The 21773-nt window shown below is 42.8% G+C and overlaps 1 protein-coding gene across 8 annotated transcripts in view; it reads left to right on the plus strand.

The window, feature by feature from the left end:
• Positions 1-21773, plus strand: part of PARP8 (poly(ADP-ribose) polymerase family member 8) — a 157523-nt gene that overhangs the window by 58873 nt on the left and 76877 nt on the right. For all 8 annotated transcript variants that reach the window (XM_053407928.1, XM_053407927.1, XM_053407932.1 and 5 more), the window contains 2 exons: positions 19100-19137; positions 21593-21682. In XM_053407928.1, the coding sequence (XP_053263903.1) occupies positions 19100-19137; positions 21593-21682 (128 nt within the window). The remainder of the gene's footprint in view (positions 1-19099; positions 19138-21592; positions 21683-21773) is intronic.

Genomic DNA, 21773 nt, shown 5'->3' on the forward strand with positions numbered 1-21773 from the left:
TTATTTTATTTGCAGAGGTCAAGGGCATTTCTTACAGGAAGCTAACTCACCTTTCTCCAGCAACTTAGAAGCTTTGTACGGTGATTAATATGCTCAGGATCACTTTCAGGTGTAACTGAGCTCTTGGAGTTCTCTAGTGTATTTTGCTTTATATGCTGCATGATTTAAGGGCAAAGCAATTTAGGCAAATCGTCATCCTGGCACCCCGACTCCCAATGTCATCTCTGTGAAAAGGTTGCTCATAAATCCCCAAAGATGATTGGTTCTCACTTTAAGTTCTCGGCAGCTGGCTATAAAGATGGCTGCTCACCTGATCCTTGTTAATGTCATTGCTTGAATATTCAGGCATCTCCATACATTATTCATAAGCAGGGCTGTGTGTACATCGTGATACTACAGGAGCACAGGGAACTGGCAGAATGGAGTATCTTACACACTGTTCAGCTTCCCAAGAATCTATGGGTATCTTTTCTTAAAAATAAATAAAAATGAAACAAAATGGAACAGTAAGGTTTCTAGTCCTTATTTTAATTTCAGGTCATCTTCTTTTGGGTCCTGTTTGTTGTTCAGGATCATGGTGGTCTTTGTGGTTCTGGCATTCCCCTCAGTTGCTGCCATTTTGGCTTTCTTGGCGATCCTGTTTCAGGTTGGTTTCTAGTCCTGAAAGGGATGCTTTGAGATTTTAGAAGTGAGAGGGATGGCTGGATAAGATTTCTAGTTGGTGAGGGTGCTACTTCAGCACCCTTCATTGTTCCAGTACTAGTAGAATGAACAACAAATTGTGCGACATAGTTAAAGTTAGCAGAACAGGCATAATAAAATATATCAGTATTGAATGATAAGAGTTGGTAGGGAGATCAAAGATCATCTGGTCTGATGCCTTGCCAATGCAGGGAATCCATTGCTACAGCATAACTGATAAATGATCATCTGACCTCTGAGCCCAATACCGTCCACAGTAGGCTGTTCCATTGTCAATCAGCTTCAACCATGAAGATATTGCAATGTTTAATAGACATCCCTTTTTCTATAAGTTAAATCTGTTGGTTTGGGCTTTGCCCTCTGGAACAAGAGAAAACTAATGTGTTCCATCATCTTCTACAGAACAGCCCCTCAGGTATTTGAAGATGGTTCCTATATTGCTTCTTGGCCATCTTTTCTGCAGGTTAAACGTAACCACTCTCCCTAAACTGTTCTTCATAGGACAAAAGCTGCAAGCCTAACCATGTCTACTCAGAAGAAAGTTCCACTGAATTCAGTGGTGCTTAATCCAAGATACCTGGTGTTAGGATTGCAGCCTTAGACCACATCCACACCATATACTTGAAGCACTATGATGCTACTTTAAACAGGCTCACCGTGATCAACTTCCACCCAGAAACCTATGCCCCCACTGTGGAAGGATGTGTGGATCCAGAATTGGCTTCCACAGTCACTTATGGACTCACTGTTAAGACCGTGTTCGTGGAAGACAATCTTACTTGGCTATGAGTTATCGCCAAATAAGGAGGCCCCTATTCCCCTCACAGAGCTACAATCTCCAGAGTTTCAATCCCTCTTCCCAGGGAAGTCTGGAATTGTAGTTTTGTGAGGAGTATAGGAGTATCCTAACAACTGAACCCTTACAGACCCCTTTTTCAGCCATTTGCATCATACAATCTATAGTATTATTTAAGTCTCCTAGATCATATTTGCCAGAGCGTAGAACTATCACAGTTTATGTTGACCTTAAGAGGCGTAGAACTATCACAGTTTATGTTGACCTTAAGAGGCAGTGAGACTATGTGGACTGGTGTATATGATTTGGTAAGACTATTGTCCACACATCCTCCTCTAAACGTCTTTTTAAATGACTGCTTAACCAGGTCTCTCTCTGTGTGTGTGTGTCCATATATCTAAAAATGTCATTTGAAGCCTCTGCAGAAGCTAGAATGATTTTGAGGCTTTCGCAGAAGAAGAAAAAGATGTGTGTTTTTCATGTTAATTTTCCTGGTGCAAATAAAGGACACTGTTTAACTGTTCCCTTCTGCCCTGGGCACTAATTCTGGACACTTCAGTCCCATTTCTCCCAAGCTTAATGATACTATTGGATGATGAGAGGTGAGTGACCTTTCCAAATGAAAGAGCTATAATCGCAGTCCCCGTTCTGGTCTTCATTTGCAGCCCTGCCAAGCAGGATGAGTAATAGAGCCCTGTGGCATCCCAGTTGCCGGCTGTACAGGAAAATATACTTAGCCATTGATCCAGACTCCCTGAAGGTGTCTGAGTGCAGATAAATGCAAAGGCAAGTGGGGAGTTTAACTTCAATATGCACAGATTTATATGTACACATCTTAAAATGAAAAGTTGCTTTCAACTGAGTGTTCTGCTTTCCAGCAAGCTTTCACGCCTCTGCCGTAACCGTAAGCCAGCTGTGAACCTCAGACCACATTTCTCACTCCTTCAGATTGCCCCAACCCAAACCTTTTTGTGCCACCAATAAGGCAGGTGGTGGGACAAAAAGGTGCACACCTTGCACTTCTGTCAGCTCGGAAAGTTCATTACGGAGGAAGCTTGAGCTTTCAGGGCAGTGTGTGTGGACAGGTCCAAATAGGGCTAACCATGACTCAGTGAGGAAAGATCCACACTATTGACTCCACCTCCGTTAAGCATGCATGTTGCCCTATAATGTGGGATTCCATAGTAGGGTTCCAACATAGGAACATAGAAAGCTGCCTTATCATGAAGTGCACCCCACTCCTTGCCTTCATGTGCCCGTGAATTCATGAAAAGCAATTTGTGAAGGGAGCTAATATATTTCCCTGTATCTAGAGATCCATGCTACACTGAGGACCCTTTCTCTGTTAGAATTGAGGTGGACTCTACCAGCAATGGAAACTCAACCTATGGCCGCACAGGCTGGTTTTCAGTTGGGGATTCCCATGCAATTGGGGATGCCAAGTGGTAAATGTGGTGTAGTGGTTAGAGTGTTGGACTGGGACCTTGGAGACCAGGGTTCAAATCACCTCTCAGCCATGAAGCTCACTGAGTATCCTTGGGCCAGTCACTCACTCTCAGCCTAACCTACCTCACAGGATTGTTGTGAGGATAAAATGGGGAGGAGGACAACGATATGGATGCTACCTTGATCTCCTTCGAGGAAGAAGAGAATAGAAATGTAATAAACAAATCCATCTCCATTGTAACCCTGCCCTTTCACGACCTCATGCTCCCTGGCTCATGAACATCTGCATATATCATCCTGAATCCACAGTGTCAATCTCCATGCTATCCAGAATCCTATGGAATCTTTCCTCTGCACTGAAACGGACCACAAATCTCAGTGGAGAAAAGTTTCATTTGTGGAGTGTCATATAATGAGCTCCTAATTTACACATGAACAGGGGTTTTAAATGGGTGTGTGCTTCTGAACCAAAGTAGAAGACGCGATCTCAAAGGCGTTGGCATAGAAGAGGCAGGAACCAGTGCTGTTCAATGGGCCTAGTTGCATAAAAGATAGGAGTAGAGTGACCACTTATGAATTGCCACTGAGAGGAAATTCTTCACTGGGCTGTAGCTCTGTGGCAGAGCAGCTGCTTGGCATGAAGAAGGTTCCAAGTTCAATCCCCAGCATCTCCAGATAGGGCTGTGAGAGACTCCTGCCTGAAACATGGGAGAGCATCTACCAGGCAATATTGCAATCCTGAGCTGAGTTGGACCAATGTTCTGACTCTCAGTTTAAGGCAGCTTTCTATGTTCCTACAAAAGAGGACTGAGATATGCATGAAAATTGTGTGTGATAGTTTTGAAATAATTACGATAATTTAAGTAGTAATACAGCGCACCTCACCTCAGTGGGGAAGATTTTGACAAGGTTACCCATGTGGCTGCACAATCTGCTGTCCAGCTGCTGACTACAGATTAACATCTTCAGGGCCCCTGCTGCTCTCCGTCTGGCTCTTCGTCTTTAAACAGGACTTGGACAGGATAGCCCTCCAAACAGAGATCTGTCCTCTGCAAAGTAGGACACGTGGCCTCCCTTGATGGGTCAGAGAGTGGAAGAACAGTAATTCCTATTCATTTCATCCTTTTTTCTTTCGTTTTGAACTTGCAAGGAGTCACAGTATTTTCCACGGAAAGTGTGCAAAATGGCTGTGGGTTTCTCTCCCCCATTTCTCTTTCTCGTCTCTCATTGCTTATTGGAGCAAAGGCGTCGAGTTCACAAAACATTTCCTAAGACAGCATGTACCTGAGGAAGTGGAGGGATTCCTTGTGGTTTTGTCTTCTTGCTTGCTTACTTCCTTCAACTTTTGTTTTCTAACCAAAACTGTTCAGCACAGCTAAAGTAGAGCAGCTGTAGAAGAATTAAAGCTTGCTTTTAGGTGAAAAAACACACACCACACAAACCCCAAACAATTGCTTGACAAGAGAGAATCGGGTTGTTGAATTGAGTGCTCTTCCTCAAGAGTTTCAGTTTGTTACCCTACCCACTCACTTCTCTGTGTCTTCTCAGAAATTATCTCCACATTTGCTTGTTGGTTGTTATTTACAATATTCAGATACAACTTCTATTTTTCAAATACACATATCTGACACCAGGAGGGACAGGCCTCCATAGAAACATATAATTAGATAAATAATAAACATAAAACTAGATAAATAAATAACTAATACAAATAATACTATCCTTACAGACTATCCCTGCACAAGTTTGACAAGTTCTGTTCACAGTACAGGAGTTCAAGTTCTCCTCACAGTATCGGAGAAGTATTACAATCAATCATATCTTGCTTCATATTCCTAAAGGCCTTGAATAATTCCCATTCTTGCTCAAATTGATTAATTATCTGCTTCCTTCCTCCTACCCATAAAACCCAAGTTATGTTACTGAACCTTGCAAAGTCCCAAAGTTTAATCAACCAGTCTCTTAGATGAGGAATTTCTTTAATTTCCCCCACTGTTTTGCATATATCATTATAGCTGCTAGGAGAGCTACCAATTTTCTACTATAACAGTTGACTGGAATTCGACATAAAATAACCTAACAGAAGGCCTGGGAGACCAGGATATAGGTCCCCATTCAGCCACAGAGCTCTCTGGGTGACCTTAGGCCAGTCAGTGACTCTCAGCCTAACTTACCTCTCAGCATGGGTAGGCAAACTAAGGCCTGGGGGCCAGATCTGGCCCAATCACCTTCTAAATCCGGCCCGCGGACGGTCCGGGAATCAGCCTGTTTTTACATGAGTAGATTGTGTGCTTTTATTTAAAATGCATCTCTGAATTATTTGTGGGGCATAGGAATTCGTCCATTTTTATTTTTATTTTTCAAAATATAGTCCGGCCCCCCACAGGGTCTGAGGGACAGTGGACCGGCCCCCTGTTGAAAAAATTTGCTGACCCCTGCCTTAGAGGGCTGTTGTGAAAATGGGAAGAGGGAAGAACCATGCATACCACATTGAGCTCCTTGGAATACAGAATATGGAAAGATAGAATATAGATATAGATAGATATACAATTTTTAAAATAATTTAAAATAAAATTTAAAATCCCACAAACCTACAATGCTTGAAGCAGCCAAAAAGAATATAAAAACAGAGCAGACAATAAGGACAACGCTCACCGAAAAGCAAAAAGGGGTTATATCTCTGCCACTTTCCCCCATTTTCTTCCTTTAAAGGATTCCTGATTCTTTAATAGGTGCATGATGAGCAGAAGCTTAGCTAATGAAGCTTTCCCCAGTATGCAAATGCAGCAATTAGAAGAACAAGGAGAGCATTTGTAGTAGTGCTGTGCCAAAATCTGGTCCTCCAGTTTCTTGAAAGTTTCCGTTTTCTGTGACAGACTTCCATCCCCCCCCCATGCTTCATTCTCAGGACACATTTCATTGCAGGGTCACCATGATGTGTGCTTGCATGTGTTTTTCGGTGCAGTAAACATTTCTCCAGTTCTCCGCTGCCTCCACAGCTGCTCAGGCTTCCTGATCTGAAAAAGTCCCCTTGAAGGAGTTATCTCCACTTGTTTCACAATGCACTTTAGTTGAAGTCCGGATTCAGCTTATTGTGCTAGAAGCCAGTGCAACGAATCCCACTAGCACATTGGGACTCTGCCCCCTTCTCCCCTGGTGTGTCCCCAGTGTTCTCACCCAAATCTACTTGGGAGGGTCAGGAGAACACCCAGAACAGGACACAAGGGGAGGAGAGGAGAGGACAGGAGAGGAGAGAAAGAGTTCTTGTTTGGCAAGCAAAAAAAATGCTTGTGCTGCAGCAGGGGGTGGGGCATTGCTGTAAACCTTCCTCTTTTTTTGGCGGGAAATTCCCTTATTCCAGCGCTGCTTCCCGCTGCTATCCCGGATTCTTAGATATCCTGTAGACTGTCTCCGGGACAGGTGAGGCTGCTGATCCCTTATTTTCAAATCTGAAAGTTGACAGCTATGGGGTGGGGGATAGAGGAAATAGACCTCAATTGCTAAATGGGATGCAGCAAGTCTGGCATTAATATATGGTATGCCTCGGGTTAAGAACTTAATTCGTTCCGGAGGTCCGTTCTTAACCTGAAACTGTTCTTAACCTGAAGCGCCACTTTAGCTAATGGGGCCTCCCGCTGCCACTGCACGATTTCTGTTCTCATCCTGAAGCAAAGTTCTTAACCCGAGGTACTATTTCTGGGTTAGTGGAGTCTGTAACCTGAAGCGTCTGTAACCCGAGGTACCAAGTTGCTAAAATAATGCAAGTTGCTAAAATAAATGAGAAGTTTGTAAAGGACTGTTTCAGCCTTAGGGTGCATAATCTACCAAGAATGGCCCTTTCACAACCTCATCTATTTGACTAAGGCCTGTATGGAAAAGAGTGCCTGGTGGATTACACCCTTCAGCTGCTTCTGCCAGTTCAGATACTTACGATGCTCTTGAGCTCTTGCGCCCTGTCAGTATTCTGCATACCAGTGTATATAGAAAGGGTATACTTTGAATTTTCATTTCCCTACATGTATTTCTAAAACCTGACACCTTGAGGATAGCCAATGTCCACGCCGTTCCTCAGCCTCTATCAGTTCTTCCCATCATAGAATCGTAAGAATTAGTGAGGGGAATCATATGGGTTCATGACCTCGCCAGTGCGGAACTGTTCCATTAATTATACTTTACAGCATTTTCCATTCCACATTTTAATGTTATTGAATGATGCGGCTTCCTTCTCTTCTCTTGGGAAGACTATTTTATGTTTTTGCGATCACTCTAATCAGCCCCATTACACTTGTCTTTTAATTTCTCCTTTGGGGAATCCAGTAAATATGCTAAACCTCTCCTGGTTTCCATACCAGGTTTGGCAGACTTGTTCAGTACTGAGGGCCATGTCAGAAATGGATCATAAACCAGAGGGCTGCAGCTAAATTAGCATGTTTTACACTGGAAGATGCCAAATGTATGTAACACACACACTCAACATTATTATTATTATTATTATTATTATTATTATTATTATTATTATAGCACCCTATACCCCCAGGTCTCAGGTCTCAGGGCGGTTCACAGAATAAAATCAGAATACAAAACCACAAAATACATAATCAAAATGGAAACAAGAAGAACCCAATAACGCCCCCCCATTTCAAAAGGCCATAGGATGTCAATCAAATCAACCAAAGGCCTGCTTAAAAAGGATTGTTTTTGCCTTGGGGAGAGCATTTCACAGATGGGGAGCCACTGCAGAAAAGGCCTGTTCTCATGTGGCCACCCTCCAGACCTCTCGAGGAGGAGGCACACAAATCATGATGATCTCCCTTCAGAAGATGATCTCCCTCTGTTCCCTCTATTTCTGTCTATTTTGGTCTGTTAGGGCCTTTGCATATGAAATAGATCAGGCCAGTGACCCATCTCCTCTAATATCCTGTTCTCACAGTGGCTAAACAGATGCCTGTGGGAAACTCAGGAGCAGGACCAGAGGACAATAGCACTCTCTTCCCTGCAATTCCCAGAAACTGGTACAGTGGTACCTCGGTTACATACACTTCAGGTTACACACTCCGCTAACCCAGAAATAGTGCTTCAGGTTAAGAACTTTGCTTCAGGATGAGAACAGAAATCGTGCTCTGGCGGTGCAGCGGCAGCAGGAGGCCCCATTAGCTAAAGTGGTGCTTCAGGTTAAGAACAGTTTCAGGTTAAGAACGGACCTCCGGAACGAATTAAGTACTTAACCCGAGGTACCACTGTATTCAGTCATACTTCCGGGCCCAAGTGCTGGTTTTCACCTATAAAGCCTTAAATGGCTCAGGACGGCAGTACCTCAAGGATGGCCTGGGTTTAATCCTGAGGAGCTCCAAGTAGAGCTGGGCATGTCAACAGCCTGAAACCTTGGAGAGCTGCTGCCGGTTGGTGTAGGCATTACAGAGTCAATGTAAGATAGCTTCCTATTTCCCTACTAGTCATATATCGTCATGAATGATAAAGCAAGCTTCATGTCAGAAACAGCTGACAGACAACAATTGCCAACAGGGTTTTATGCAGAATTCAATTTATTCTATTCTATCTATCTATCTATCTATCTATCTATCTATCTATCTATCTATCTATTTATTTCTCAAGTTTACTTTATATTTGATCTACGGACCTTAAACAGCAACTGCAGTGTGAAGTTATCAAGGCAACCACAGCAGAGGAGAAAAATATTCACAATATACGTGCACACAAAATGTGTCTTTTAAATCAAGGGTGTAATAAAACCTGCGAACAATCAGAGATAGTTAAAAATACAGACAATAATTGTGTGGTCTGGCATTGATGGTTATAGCAAGGAGCTTGGCTATGTTTTCCATTATAAAAACCCAAAAGATATTTATGTTGTATCAGATATTATGGTTTATTTATTTGAAAGAAAGCAGCTTGATATAAGTACATTTAAAAAGTGAATTGAATTTTCAATAGATACGCATAAGCTAATATTCGAGACCTTATGGTCTTATGTTTGTATTTTTGTGTTAATCATTATTGTAGAGACCTTGTTTTCAGGCAGCATATGAATATGTTAAAAGATAAGTAATTAACTTAACATTAAACTGCTAGGCAAAATGCCATATTCTGGATAGGACATAGATGCAGATTCATGAGATCTTCTTTATTTGTTTAATACATAATTTCTATTTTAAAACTACAGAAAATTAGACATACACACAAACAAAACTCCAGCAAAAGCCTTCAGCATGAAACAGAAGGTTTAAAAATCATGTGGACATTAAACAACTTTTGTTGACTGCTGCAAATATGTGAGTGCAGGGGGTCAGGTGAATATTTCAAAGAAACAGAGAAGTCCCCATCCCCAGTCACCACCTGTTTCACCTCAGATGGTCATCCATAGGAGGGTCTCCATTACCTAAATGTATGGGCGGGTTGGTGTGGTATTTCAGTTGCTACCTCTTCTTCCATTTAAGAGATTTCTCATAGAACCATAGAATTGTAATTGGAGTGTTGGAAGGAACTCAACTCATCTAGTCCAACTCTCTACAATACAGGAATCCTGCCCACTGCCATCCCAGGGTGGGCTTGAACCACCAACCTTCTGCTTAACAGCCAGATGCAGTGACCCATTGTGCCACATAGGTGTTCCTTCAGGTACCCAGTGCCCAAGTCATATAGGGCCATACTTCAGTAGTATGCTTTGCATGCAGAAGATCCAATTTTCACACTCCAGCATCTCTAAGTTAGGAAACACTCTTTTCTGAAACACTAGCTAGCCACTGCAAGTCACTGTTGACCCAGAATAGCCAATGTATTACCCCCACCTCAGATATTGTTGGATTCCAACTTCCATCAGCCCCAACCAGAATGGCCGATGGTCAGAGATGTCAGGCAAGAAGCAGAGATCACCAGTATCAAAACAATGATTCTTCAACATCAATTCGTTGGGGTGCTCATGACGTTGGTTGGATGCCTGATGATCATCTTCCAAAGCAACTACTCTATTTCGAACTTAAAAATGGAAAGTGTGATGCTGGTGGTCAACAAAAGAGGTTTAAAGACTCTCTCACCAACAACTGGGAAACACTGGCTTGTGAGCACTTCAACTGGAGAACAACCTTTACCAAAGGTGTCATGAACTTTGAAGACGTTTGAACTCAGGACGAAAGCGAGAAACACGCTAAGAGGAAGGCGTGTTTGGCAAACTCACCATGATCAACTCCCGCCTGGAAACCTATATCCCCACTGTGGAAGGATATATGGATCCTCCACAGTCACTGACGGACACACCGTTAAGGCCATGTTCATGGAAGACAATCTTACTCAGCTATGAGTGAACGCCGAAGAAGAATACTATATAGACCTAACAATCAGATTTTATTTCTGTGTATGTCTTGCATGCCCTCATTACAAATAATTTGTCTTCTGGATTTGCTTCTACATGTATTCATTAGCTCTACCACCACCATTACTGCTGTTATCCATTTCATACACCTTGGGATACACTGAGGTTATTGCTTCCTGAATTCTCTCCAATTGGTTTGACATATTTATGGCACTGGGACTCCTGGCATCTATTGCAGACGTTTTAAGCTGTATTTTGCCTTCATCCTACAGACTTGGACTGTCTCTGAAATTTATACTTGTGGCCAACAATATAATGCAGACTTTCAGTTTAACTACTGCTGTTGGGTGCTTTATTGTGGCATAAAAAGTAACAGGGTCCTGCTTCATTAAAAAAGGAAAACCAATGCAAAATGGGGTTTTGTGCTCCAACCCAAATATCTCACTTTCTCTCTCCTTCTCTGGATCTAAAATGATGGCAAAACTTAAAATGATGCCATTGGGTGCTCATTTTAAAAACCAGGAGCTCAAATAGTAACATATTATTTGATACTTTCTCATTATATATGCATATGCATATACACACAATCAATTTCAATAGATTTTTTACAAACACGCATTTTGATTGCTTCTATTCCATCTTTCAGATCGGTCAAATTCTCTAAGCTGACCACAGATTAAGATAATTGATGTTTGTCAGCCTTCTCATGGTCCTGATTTAACTGCTCTCCTGTTTCTAGTGTTACTAACTATCTGCAACTGCCGGGAACTGGTGTAGTGTTCACCACAGGCTGGTCTTTATATAGTTTCAGATATAAGATTTTTTTGTAGGGAGATACTGACTTCCTCAGATATTTATGGCTTCTTTTATTTCCAAGTGGGACTATCAGGGACACGGGTGGCGCTGTGGGTTAAACCACAGAGCCTAGGACTTGCCGATCAGAAGGTCGGCAGTTCGAATCCCTGTGACAGAGTGAGCTCCTGTTGCTCGGTCCCTGCTCCTGCCAACCTAGCAGTTTGAAAACATGTCAAAGTGCAAGTAGATAAATAGGTACCGCTCTGGCGGGAAGGTAAACGGCGTTTCCGTGCACTGCTCTGGTTCGTCAGAAGCGGCTTAGTCATGCTGGCCACATGACCCGGAAGCTGTATGCCAGCTCCCTCGGCCAATAAAGCGAGATGAGCGCCACAACCCCAGAGTCGGCCATGACTGGACCTAATGGTCAGGGGTCCCTTTACCTTTACTGAGTTCCTTAGATATTTATGGCTTCTTTTATTTCGAAGCGGGGCTATCAGTGGTTTGTGCTTAAAGAAAAATAAAATAAAGAACAATGAATTCATGTATGTACCCAAAAAGCTGGATTCTGCAAGCTTATGTATGCAAATTATTTTGCATAATTTATTTGGCTTCTGTCATGGTGAGAAAGGAGTGTGGTATTATGCAGAGCAGCGAAGCCTGACCCTGTGACCACAGGACTTTCTACTTCCCATCTGGTTTCTGTTCTGCTTTCCCCATTCACATTAACCCTGTGCATTATGACCTTTGTGCATTTATCCCTCTGAACCTGTGATACTGGACAAGTCACTTCAGTAACCTAACTTATTTCCTTTCCTTTCCTTTTCTTTCTTCCCTCCCTAGGGTAGTAGTCCTTAAATAGTGATTAAGCAATGAATGGAATGCAATACTGTGTAGTCCAATGAGATTTGACTGCAGCTGGGATGGGGAAATCCTTTCCTCATCCAACCCTGCCCCTTGTGCAGTAAACAGACTTGGTGGAAAAAGTCTCCCATTGGCTTCAATGGATGGGCAGTGTATGTGAGAGTGGGACAAAGAGACAGTGAATGAATTGGTGCATGCATGAATGAACAGGTGTGTGTTATGTATGGGAATGAATGAATACAGGGACATCCTGCTATACCCTCCAGTATTTCTCTGATGAAAATAGGGACGTCCTAAGGAAAAGCGGGACTGTCCCTGGAAAATAGGGATGCTTGGAGGGTCTGTGGGTGTTATGTGTGGACGTGTTTGAATAGGTATGTTTGTATATGAGGAAGGGAGAGTTTTGTGCAGTCCCACTGGTCTGATTCCTTGATACAGTGGTACCTCTGGTTGCGAACAGGATCCATTCTGGAGGCCCGTTCACAACATGAAAAGAACGCAACCTGCAGCGGCGCGTCTGCGCATGTGCGGGTTGCAATTTGCCACTTCTGCTCATGCGTGTGATGTCATTTTGCGCTTCTGCGCATGCACTAGCGGTGAAACCCGGAAGTAACCCTTTCTGGTACTTCCGGGTCGCTGTGGGGCATAACCTGAAAGAACGTAACATGAAGCAGATGTAACATGAGGTATGACTGTATATATATTGATCATCCACACATTGGTATGTGAATGATAAAAACCTATATTTGTAGGTTTACTGCTACCAGGTTTCTTTTTTCTTTACTTTTAAGTTGACATTCTTAATATGCCAAACAGCATACATAGTGTCAACATTCTGTGCTTAGGTGGTGCAGCTGCAGAATGTACATATTATCCTGCCATAGATTGACCTTCTGCGTTGCTGGCCGGCTGTTGTCGTTTATCTTTTCAATAGGGCCTGTAACATACACCAGGTACTTGCAAATCCTCTTCTTACTGTTGCCACTCTTGCTATTGGCTTTTGTGTCTGCAATCCTGCACCCTTCATGAGTGGATTGCAGGGAGCTCAGCCATTCCCAGGGAGAGCAAGCACAACACTCATCTCCAAGCTGCTGCTGCTCTGGTCATAACACAGCACTTGGTAGTCAACACTATTCTTGAGCCGGCCGAGTGGGGGAGGATCACAGACTTTGTTGTTGTGTGCGTAACGCTGAGTCTCCCTAAGGTCTCCCTAAGTGAAAATAAACATGAAAGAGAGTGAAAATATATAGAAGGTAGTGCTTATCAGGATGATGATAAAGGAACCAAGCGACTCATAACAGTAAATGTTCACTGGCAATTGGCAATGTGTTAGGAACTTTGGAGACTAGGACTAGAAAAAGAAAAAGTACTATGCATTGAGAGACATCCAAAATTGGGTTGGGGCAAAAAAGGTCTCGCTAGATGGCCTGAGCTGATTGACAGTGTTGAGCAGATTACCTGGGAAAGGTGGTGGTTTTTAAGCAGAGGCTAGATAGCCACTTATATGGCAAAGCGTGTTCTCCTTCATGGAGAGCATGTGTTGCGGTGGGGGCCACCAGGACATTCCAAAGTTGGGGGCGGGCTAATTGATTGTTGGCCACTGATGTGATTGGGCTTCCCTTGTTGTTGGGAAGAAGGTAATGTTGCCATTTGTTGACTGACAGCCCGAAATGCTAAAACTCCCTGCATGAGACTAGGGCTTCCTCTTTTCGCCCATGCATCAGATTGCCTGTCCCCACCCCCTATATTTAGGGTTGTTTGCTTTGACCTTGCTATGCCTGTCATGGGGTTGTCTGCTCTTGGGGCAGGGGCCCAGTCGGAATTTTGTCCATCTGGCTGATTGGCTGGGGCCATTTGGTTTTTGCCTACTGCGTAGCAAATTTTCACAACTTGTAAGGTTGTGGTTAGGCATTGGTTTATGGTTTGGTTGGTTGAGGGGCATGGATTGGCTGTGCCTGCCCCTCTAATGCTGCTGCTGCAAGGGATTCTGTTAAAGGAATCAGGGGCTAACTATTGCTTGTCCACCTTGTCAAGGGGGCTCGGGCCATTGCAAGAGCTCCTGGTTGCATTTGGGGAGGGCTGAGGGCAGGTTCCCTGCTCCATCGCTACCCCCAAGTGTATTCCCCTATTCTGTCTTTTGCAGGCGTGCGGAATGTCACTCTGTCCCCCATGGAGGGGCAGATAGTCGCAACCAATGCCTAAGCAACCACTCACATTTTTGTATTTTAATAAAGTTGTAGCCAAAATTATGCCAAAAACCTTAAACAAAAATTTCTGTGTGATGTGTGAGTTATTGGGGTGGCCCTGGGGACCTCGACATGCAAGGGGTTTGTCTAGCTGAATTTTCAGGTTGCTTCCAACTTTATGTTTCTAGATCTTGATTGACCCCTAGCAATTGCTCATCCCTTGAGAGAGACCAGAATTTTAGAGAAGCCTTTACCACTGTTGAGAAGTAAGGAAAACTTTTTACCAGATTGGTTTGACTAGCGAATATGACCTTCCAAGGTGCTCTCATCCTAATGCCCTAAACAAGTGACTGTTAGCAGTGAGGCTATAAACAGCATCTTAGAAGTGGAATTGCTGTGAGCTTCTTTTGTAGTGGAAACTTTGCAAAGCAGAGGTGGCTGTGCAGCAGAAGTCCATTTGCATGGCAAGTTAATTCAAGCATCAATTTACAAGTGATACTTGCCATTTAGTTCGCTTGTGGTTGAGTCACATGGACAAGCTAACTGTGAGAATTATTCTTAGTGAAAAATGCAAATGTTCAGTACCTTTGACTCAGCATCTGTGTTCCACCAAGAGGCACTGTAGCAAAGGAGGGGGACGAAAAATTTTCAATGCACGACTGGCTTCTTGCTCATGTATCATGTATCTGTGGTTTAGCTTGCCAACACAAAGAATGACAAATTTGCTTATGGGCAATCTAGGTATTACAGAGCATATGTCGCTGCACCCCTTGTCCAGGTTCTCATAAGGCAGCTTCTCAGCTCCTTGTAGGCAGTAGCTGTGACATCAAACTTGAGAGACCTTGAGCCACTGGAAAGTTTTTGTCTATGCAGTGACTATGGGATAAGCTAGAGGCTATATATAAATCACACTGTTCATCATGCAAGATTCCACTTCAGGATATCTGCAACACACCATTAATTTACTGATTTCCAGTAACAATAAGTGAAAAAATGATCTGGGCCAGAAAAGCACCCCCCCACCTTTCTATTTCACTGAATTATTGCATCTTTCTCCAGAAACAATAGTAGAGTCATCCAGTTCAATATTTTCTATTTTATTTTTCTATTTTCTATTTTAGCTGCTCTGCACTGAGTTGGAATTCTCTTTAAACTATGAGTAATAATAATAATAATAATACCCTGCTCATCTGGCTGGGTTTCCCCAGCCACTCTGGGCGGCTCCCAATTGAATATTAAAAACACAATACAGCATTAAACATTAAAAACTTCCCTAAACAGGGCTGCCTTCAGATGTCTTCTAAAAGTCAGATAGTTGTTTATTTCCTTGACATCTGATAGGAGGGCGTTCCACAGGGTGGGCACCACTACTGAGAAGGCCCTCTGCCTGGTTCCCTGTAACCTCACTTCTTGCAGTGAGGGAACCACCAGAAGGCTGGATCTCAGTGAACGATGGAGGTGGAGACGCTCCTTCAGGTATACTGGGCTAAGGCCATTTAGGGCTTTAAAGGTCAGCACCAACACTGATCTTTAAACCCATCCAACTCCATGAATTCAAGTTGCTTACAGCAATTGATTTCAGCTGGCATACTCTTTAAGTTTGAATAATACTGGATAGTACCCAGTATCTCTATCCACCTATTCTGTATCACTCATACAAAAGTATGCTCAAAGGTGAAAGAAAAATTATTTGTCCTAGATCAGTGGTTCTCAAACTTTGTTTCTTTGATGATCACTATTTTGATTAGAGTTATGGACTCTCCTTCTTTGGAGGTTTTTAAGCAGAGGGTGGATGGCTATCTGTCATGGATGCTTTAGCTGAGATTCTTGCATTGCAGGGGGTTGGACTAGGTGTCCCTTGGTGTCCCTTTCAACTCTACTATTCTATGACTTGCTTTTTCTTGGTGGACCACCACCTTTTCTTATCTTATCACTATCAAATGGAGTGGTGCTTGACATGTCCCTTCTTCACTTCTTCCCCCTCTGCTGGAACCAAATTCCCACTGGTTCCATTCCTTCTATTCTTTGGTGTTTCCATTGTTGACACTTGACTTGCTATGAATTGGCAGATTACTTGGATGGCTTTGAAAGAGGATTAGAGAAATTTATGGAGAACAAGGCTACCAGCAGTGATAGAAGTGTCCTACCTCCAGTGACGGAGACAGCTTCTGAATACACATGTGTCTAGGTAGAGCTGAGAAATACTTTCGGCTGAAATTATGGAGAGCTTGATGGACCTGCTGTCTGACTTGATATAAGTCATCTTTCTATGTTCATATTATAAGACTCTAAAAATATTGGATCCATTGTTGATTTAGAATAAGTGGGGCAAGGGAAGCTTTTCCCCCTAAGAACTCTTCTTCTTTAAGCAAAACAGATCAAAGCAAGCACCTATCATTTTCACAAGGTGCTGAAACTGCAGAGTCTACTTGGGGGACATTATGACATTTGTTTAATATTTAATGTAAAGACTTATTTAAGCTTTCCATAGGCAACAAAACAAGCGGTGCACACAGTCTTCCTACTAAGCAGTAAGAAGACTGAACTAGTGCAAAAATAAGAAATGGTGGCACCCAACAGCTGTACAAGTACCCATGCAGAAAGAGTCAGCAGTTTTAGGCGAGACTGAGCTCATGCCATCAATTTCACAGACTCTACTGTTTGCATTACCTGAAATAGTTGCTGCAAATTTTAGCAAAGAGGTCATCCATTGATTTAATGTTACCCTGTACATTTTTATAAATCTTCTCCAATGAGAGTGGGCATTCTTCCTGGCACCAGGAACATTTTTTTTATTAGTATTACTAAAATTACTGAATATTCTTAAAGCACCAGTAATGAATCGTTTATCTTATTCAAAGTTCTCTCTCAAGCACCTCTGGGTTCATGTGCTCATCCCCTCCCACTTTTGGCTTGGCTATGTGGAGGAAGATGGGGGATTAGTTTCCACCTTAGATTAGTTGGTTGTGTCAACTGAACCTGGCAATTTGTTTGTTGGAAAGTATGGTTTGTTGGAAACAAGTCAATTTCAAAGCATTGGTTATGGAGCTGGCATGTCAAAGCAGTCCATAGTTGACATGAACCACAGTTTAAGGTTTAGATGTAATGCTAAATAATGGTTAATTGAAATTAAAAGTGAAGCTTCCTATCTGTTCTTTGCAGCTGCACCAGAGGAAGAGGGGAAGGGGGTGGGGGTTGTAAGCCCACAACTCATTGTGGCTTCTTATCGCACTTCACTTGATTTATTGTGATGCCTGAATTACAATAATTATAATATTTTTTCCACAATTTGCACCTTTGATTACATTCCATTGGTTTATGCATAGCTTTGTACAAATGTAATTCATGTTGTGTTTTATGCAATTCTGGATTCTGAAGTATGATGAACACAGTTGTGAACATATTCCTTTACATGGTACCCACAGCCTAGTACATCCTTTGTGTCCCATGGTAAAAGCCAGACATACTCTTAATGTATGGGAGGGTAGACAGCGATACTCAGTCTCCCCCTTTAAAAGTCTGAGGCTAGAGTAATTTTGCCAGGATTCAGATCCAACTTCAGCTACTGTGGCACCAGTTGGTGAGAAAATTCACACACACATGGTCATTGGTTGTAGTATCAGATGCTGCAATGAATGTGAATGAATTGAATGAATTGCAGGTTAATCACCACTTCTAATATTGCCCAGTGCCATTTAAACACAATACTGTCCAGTGGCCAGACTTCAAATAATGGACTGAAAGTGGAGTCCATCATTGTTTTATGGGATGCACCTCTTTTGCTGAATCTATACTGTTCTGTTCTGGCTGGAATGGTTTCACTTGCTTTACTTATCTTTTTTTTAATAACTGTAATTGTTTTCTTTTTATAAATGTGTATTATACTGTTGTGACTGGCCATAGGACCTTATGGTGAAGAGTGGGAGATATTGCTAGTGAGGATGGATAATACTGAGTTCAGTAGACCAATAGTTTGACTTAAGGAGATAAGCTGTTGCTCAATGGATCTTCTTTTGCATGCAGAAGGTCTTAGGGTCATTCCCCAACATCTCCAGATAGGGCTAGGAATACTCGTCTGAAATCCTAGAGAACTGCTGGCAGTCATTGTAGACCTTTGGTTTTCAGCCGGTGGGTTAGTACTCATCATGGCCTTATCTATGATGAGTCATAGTAGCGAGACTGCCACCATACAAAGGCAAGTTATGAAAACACAGAGAGATGGGTCCAAAAATGCATGATTGGATTAAAGGTGGGTCTGAAAAGACTGAAGATTTTGGTGTAGCTAGATAGACTGATAATCTGACTCCGTATAGGGTTGCTTTCTGGAGACTAATGCATAAAGAACAAGCCATGGCATGTTCCTTCAGGAAGAAGAGCATGTCACACAGTTTGCAGGATGATTAATTTCCCCGACTTCCTAAAAAGAAAGAAAGACCCAAGACAGTAAGTGAATGATAGTTGTCATTGAAGGGACAGGCTACTCCTTCACCAGTTGTGCTCATAAGTTTGGGTCCAAAGGCTGCAGTACATGTAACTGCAGACTGCAGGCTATAAGAGAGCAGTCGTGAAAGAACTCATAAATCTTTGCAGGGACTTTGCTCGTAAGTGATTTGTAGGTTGCAGCCCTAATATGTTTTCCTTTAGAAATAAAAATAAAAAAGACAAGAGAGAAGAGACAGTGCAGAAATACTACTCTGAGCTCATGAGCAGTCAATCTCCATTCTTTCTCTTTCCCCGCCTCCCTAAATGTGGTTTTGGATTAGAGCGGCACACTTTTAGTGAGGGAGGGGGAAGCAGTGCTAGCACTGTGTTTGGTTATTTATTTATTTGTTTGCATGGCATGCTTTGAAAGCTGTCACACTAGTAGTCTTACAGAGCTGTCAGAAATCTATAAATAAACATTGACAGTTCAGTGCAATTACCGTATCCCCCCCCCCGTGCTTCTTACAGTCTTCCTTATCTATCTTTTCTTTTTCTTTTAAACAGCATATCCTATTCGGTTCACGTCTCTGAGGATTATCCAGGTAAAGTGCTACTTTCCGTGCCGCTGCTGTTTTTTTATATATATTAAAAAAAGATTCCGCTGAAGGCATTTGAAACACCATTGTTGCACCCCTGCATCACCTTTGTGCTAATCACATTTCATTAGCCACTTCATTTGCACTGTTATTTCTGTTTTTCTGCCTTCGTTTGTAGGCAGGGTGAGAATGAAGGAATCCAATTTGTGAAAGACTGTGTGAGAGAGAATGTGTTTAAATGTGTGTGTGTGTGTGTGTGTGTGTGTGTGTGTGTGAGAGAGAGAGAGAGAGAGAGAGAGAGAGAGAGAGAGAGAGAGATTTTCTCTGCCTACAGCCATCAGTGATGGGGTAATCTACTGCCAATGTAACTAAAGGGTCCATTTTCTGATCTCATTCAGAAGCTAAAGGGAGTTTCTAATCTTCATGTCTCACTTGATAACACACAGACAATGTTTCATAAAGGCTTGAGGGGCTCAGATCTTTTGCACAAATCTTTGCCTCTCTCATGTCACTATGATTCGTATGCCACTGGTGAAGTGGTTTGCTAAGTGAAACCATCAAAGGCCGCTGTGTGGTGCTAGAGTGGAAGGGAATTTTCCTAGTGGGAGGGGGCAGTGGGTACATGGGACAGGGGTGCATGATGGCTGAGGAGATCGTCTTCAGCAGCCCCCACTCCGGACATTGTCCCTTCCGCCCAGTTCCCTCAGCCGCCCCCTGGCTACCCAGACCTCCCATTCCCCTAGCGCACACGCTCAGGCAGCTCTGGCAGTCACAGCTCCTCGATCCACGTTCACATCTGCCGGCGTACGTGGAGTAAATACGGTACGTACCGTAAATACTGAGACAAAAGTGCAACACACAGGCAGGAGAGCTGCAGCTGCAGCTACAGTGGAGTTACACTGAGCTGACAGGAGCAGCCGCCATTACTCAGCTTGCTTGATGTTCAAATATACGGTACTAAATATACTGGTGTTTTGAATATTTAATAAAATATCAAAGTTGTTCTGTTTGGTGTTTAAAATATTTATTTCTTAATTTTGGCCTCAAAAAAGAGGGGCTGTCTTATACATTGGGTCGTCTTATACACGGAAATATACGGTGGGGGGAGAGAGAGAGAGAGAGAGAGAGAGAGAGAGAGAGAGAGAGACTTAACTTTAGTATGTTTTTCAGAGTGCATGGGGAAAATCTTTACAGCACACATGCAAGCTAACAATACACATAGTGGAAACTAAAAGTTCCATTACTGAGAATCAATACAATATAGCACACTGACTCTTTTAGGAGCCCTTTAGGAGTCATTATAGTTTAAAGAGTAGGTTCCAATGAATAACTGCTTGAGCTAATACCTGGTGACAGACATAGGCACTGTCTCTTATACTAAGAATCTGTCTGGGCTCTGCAAACTAGCAAGAGGTATTCTGAGACCTAAGCCTTCTTTCTCCTCATTGCCAGCAGATAGAGAGCCCCCATCCTTCACTTACTGAACTCAGGAAGGGTGGAACTTTCTCCCCTGAACAGTGTGTTCATGTGCCTTTGCAAAGGCTGTGTGCCAGCACCAAGGTGTGCCCTGGTAGAGACAAGATAAAGTAAATCAAAAATAATGGGTATCTTTGTTTCAGGTTTTATTATATCCTGAAGGGGGCTTAAACCAAATAAATCAAAGAAAAATGGGTTCAGGTGGTGGTGGGGAACCATTTTCTAGTTTCCAGATGAGACTGAAAATCAATGAACAGCTAGAAAAAAAAGTAGTTTAAGGCCTCAACTAAGTGGGTTATGGATTGCAGCCTAAATCTATACAACTGATTATTGAGTATGCTTTTCTCATGTATTTATCAGAGGCAAGGGAAGGCTGTTTCCCACAGTTTGGCTTTCTGACTTTGGTATGTCAAAGCTCGTGCTGGGCTGCAATGTCTCCTACAGGGTTTCTAGGGCTCAGGATTTGAATTGCGGGTATCTACTGCTGGGCTGGGAAGTGGGTGATGCTGTGGGTTAAACCACAGAGCCTAGGACTTGTGGATCAGAAGGTCGGCAGTTCGAATTCCCGCGACAGGGTGAGCTCCCGTTGCTCCTGCCAACCTAGCAGTTTGAAAGCACAAAGTGCAAGTAGATAAATAGGTACCGCTCTGGCGGGAAGGTAAACGGCATTTCTGTGCGCTGCTCTGGTTCACACCAGTCATGCTGGCCACACGACCCAGAAGCTGTACGCCAGCTCCTTCAGCCAGTAAAGTGAGATGAGCTCCATAACCCCAGAGTCTGCCATGACTGGACCTAATGGTCAGGGGCCCCTTTACCTTTACTGCTGGGCTAGGGGGCAGGAACCAGAAAGCTTAATGATGAGCCTTTTTTTATCATAAAATGATGGCTGCATGGCATGGAGTACTTAGGGAGTGTATGTGATCTTTGCACATTAAATCCTTATACACATTAAATTCATTAGTTATTTTTCTTTTTCCTTTTACAGACAATACCTACGTGTCCAGTTCAGATAATGATGAAGATGTATTAGTTACAACAGAGCCAATTCCAATAATTTTCCACCGAATTTCTACAGGTAATGCTGAGATGACCAAAGTCTGTATCTTGTGATGCATTGAATAAGGCAGACAGAACACAACCTTTGCACTGAAGAGGTGGGAATGCTT

Source organism: Podarcis raffonei, chromosome 11 (genome assembly GCF_027172205.1).
Source record: "Podarcis raffonei isolate rPodRaf1 chromosome 11, rPodRaf1.pri, whole genome shotgun sequence".
NCBI classification, from domain to species: domain Eukaryota; kingdom Metazoa; phylum Chordata; class Lepidosauria; order Squamata; family Lacertidae; genus Podarcis; species Podarcis raffonei.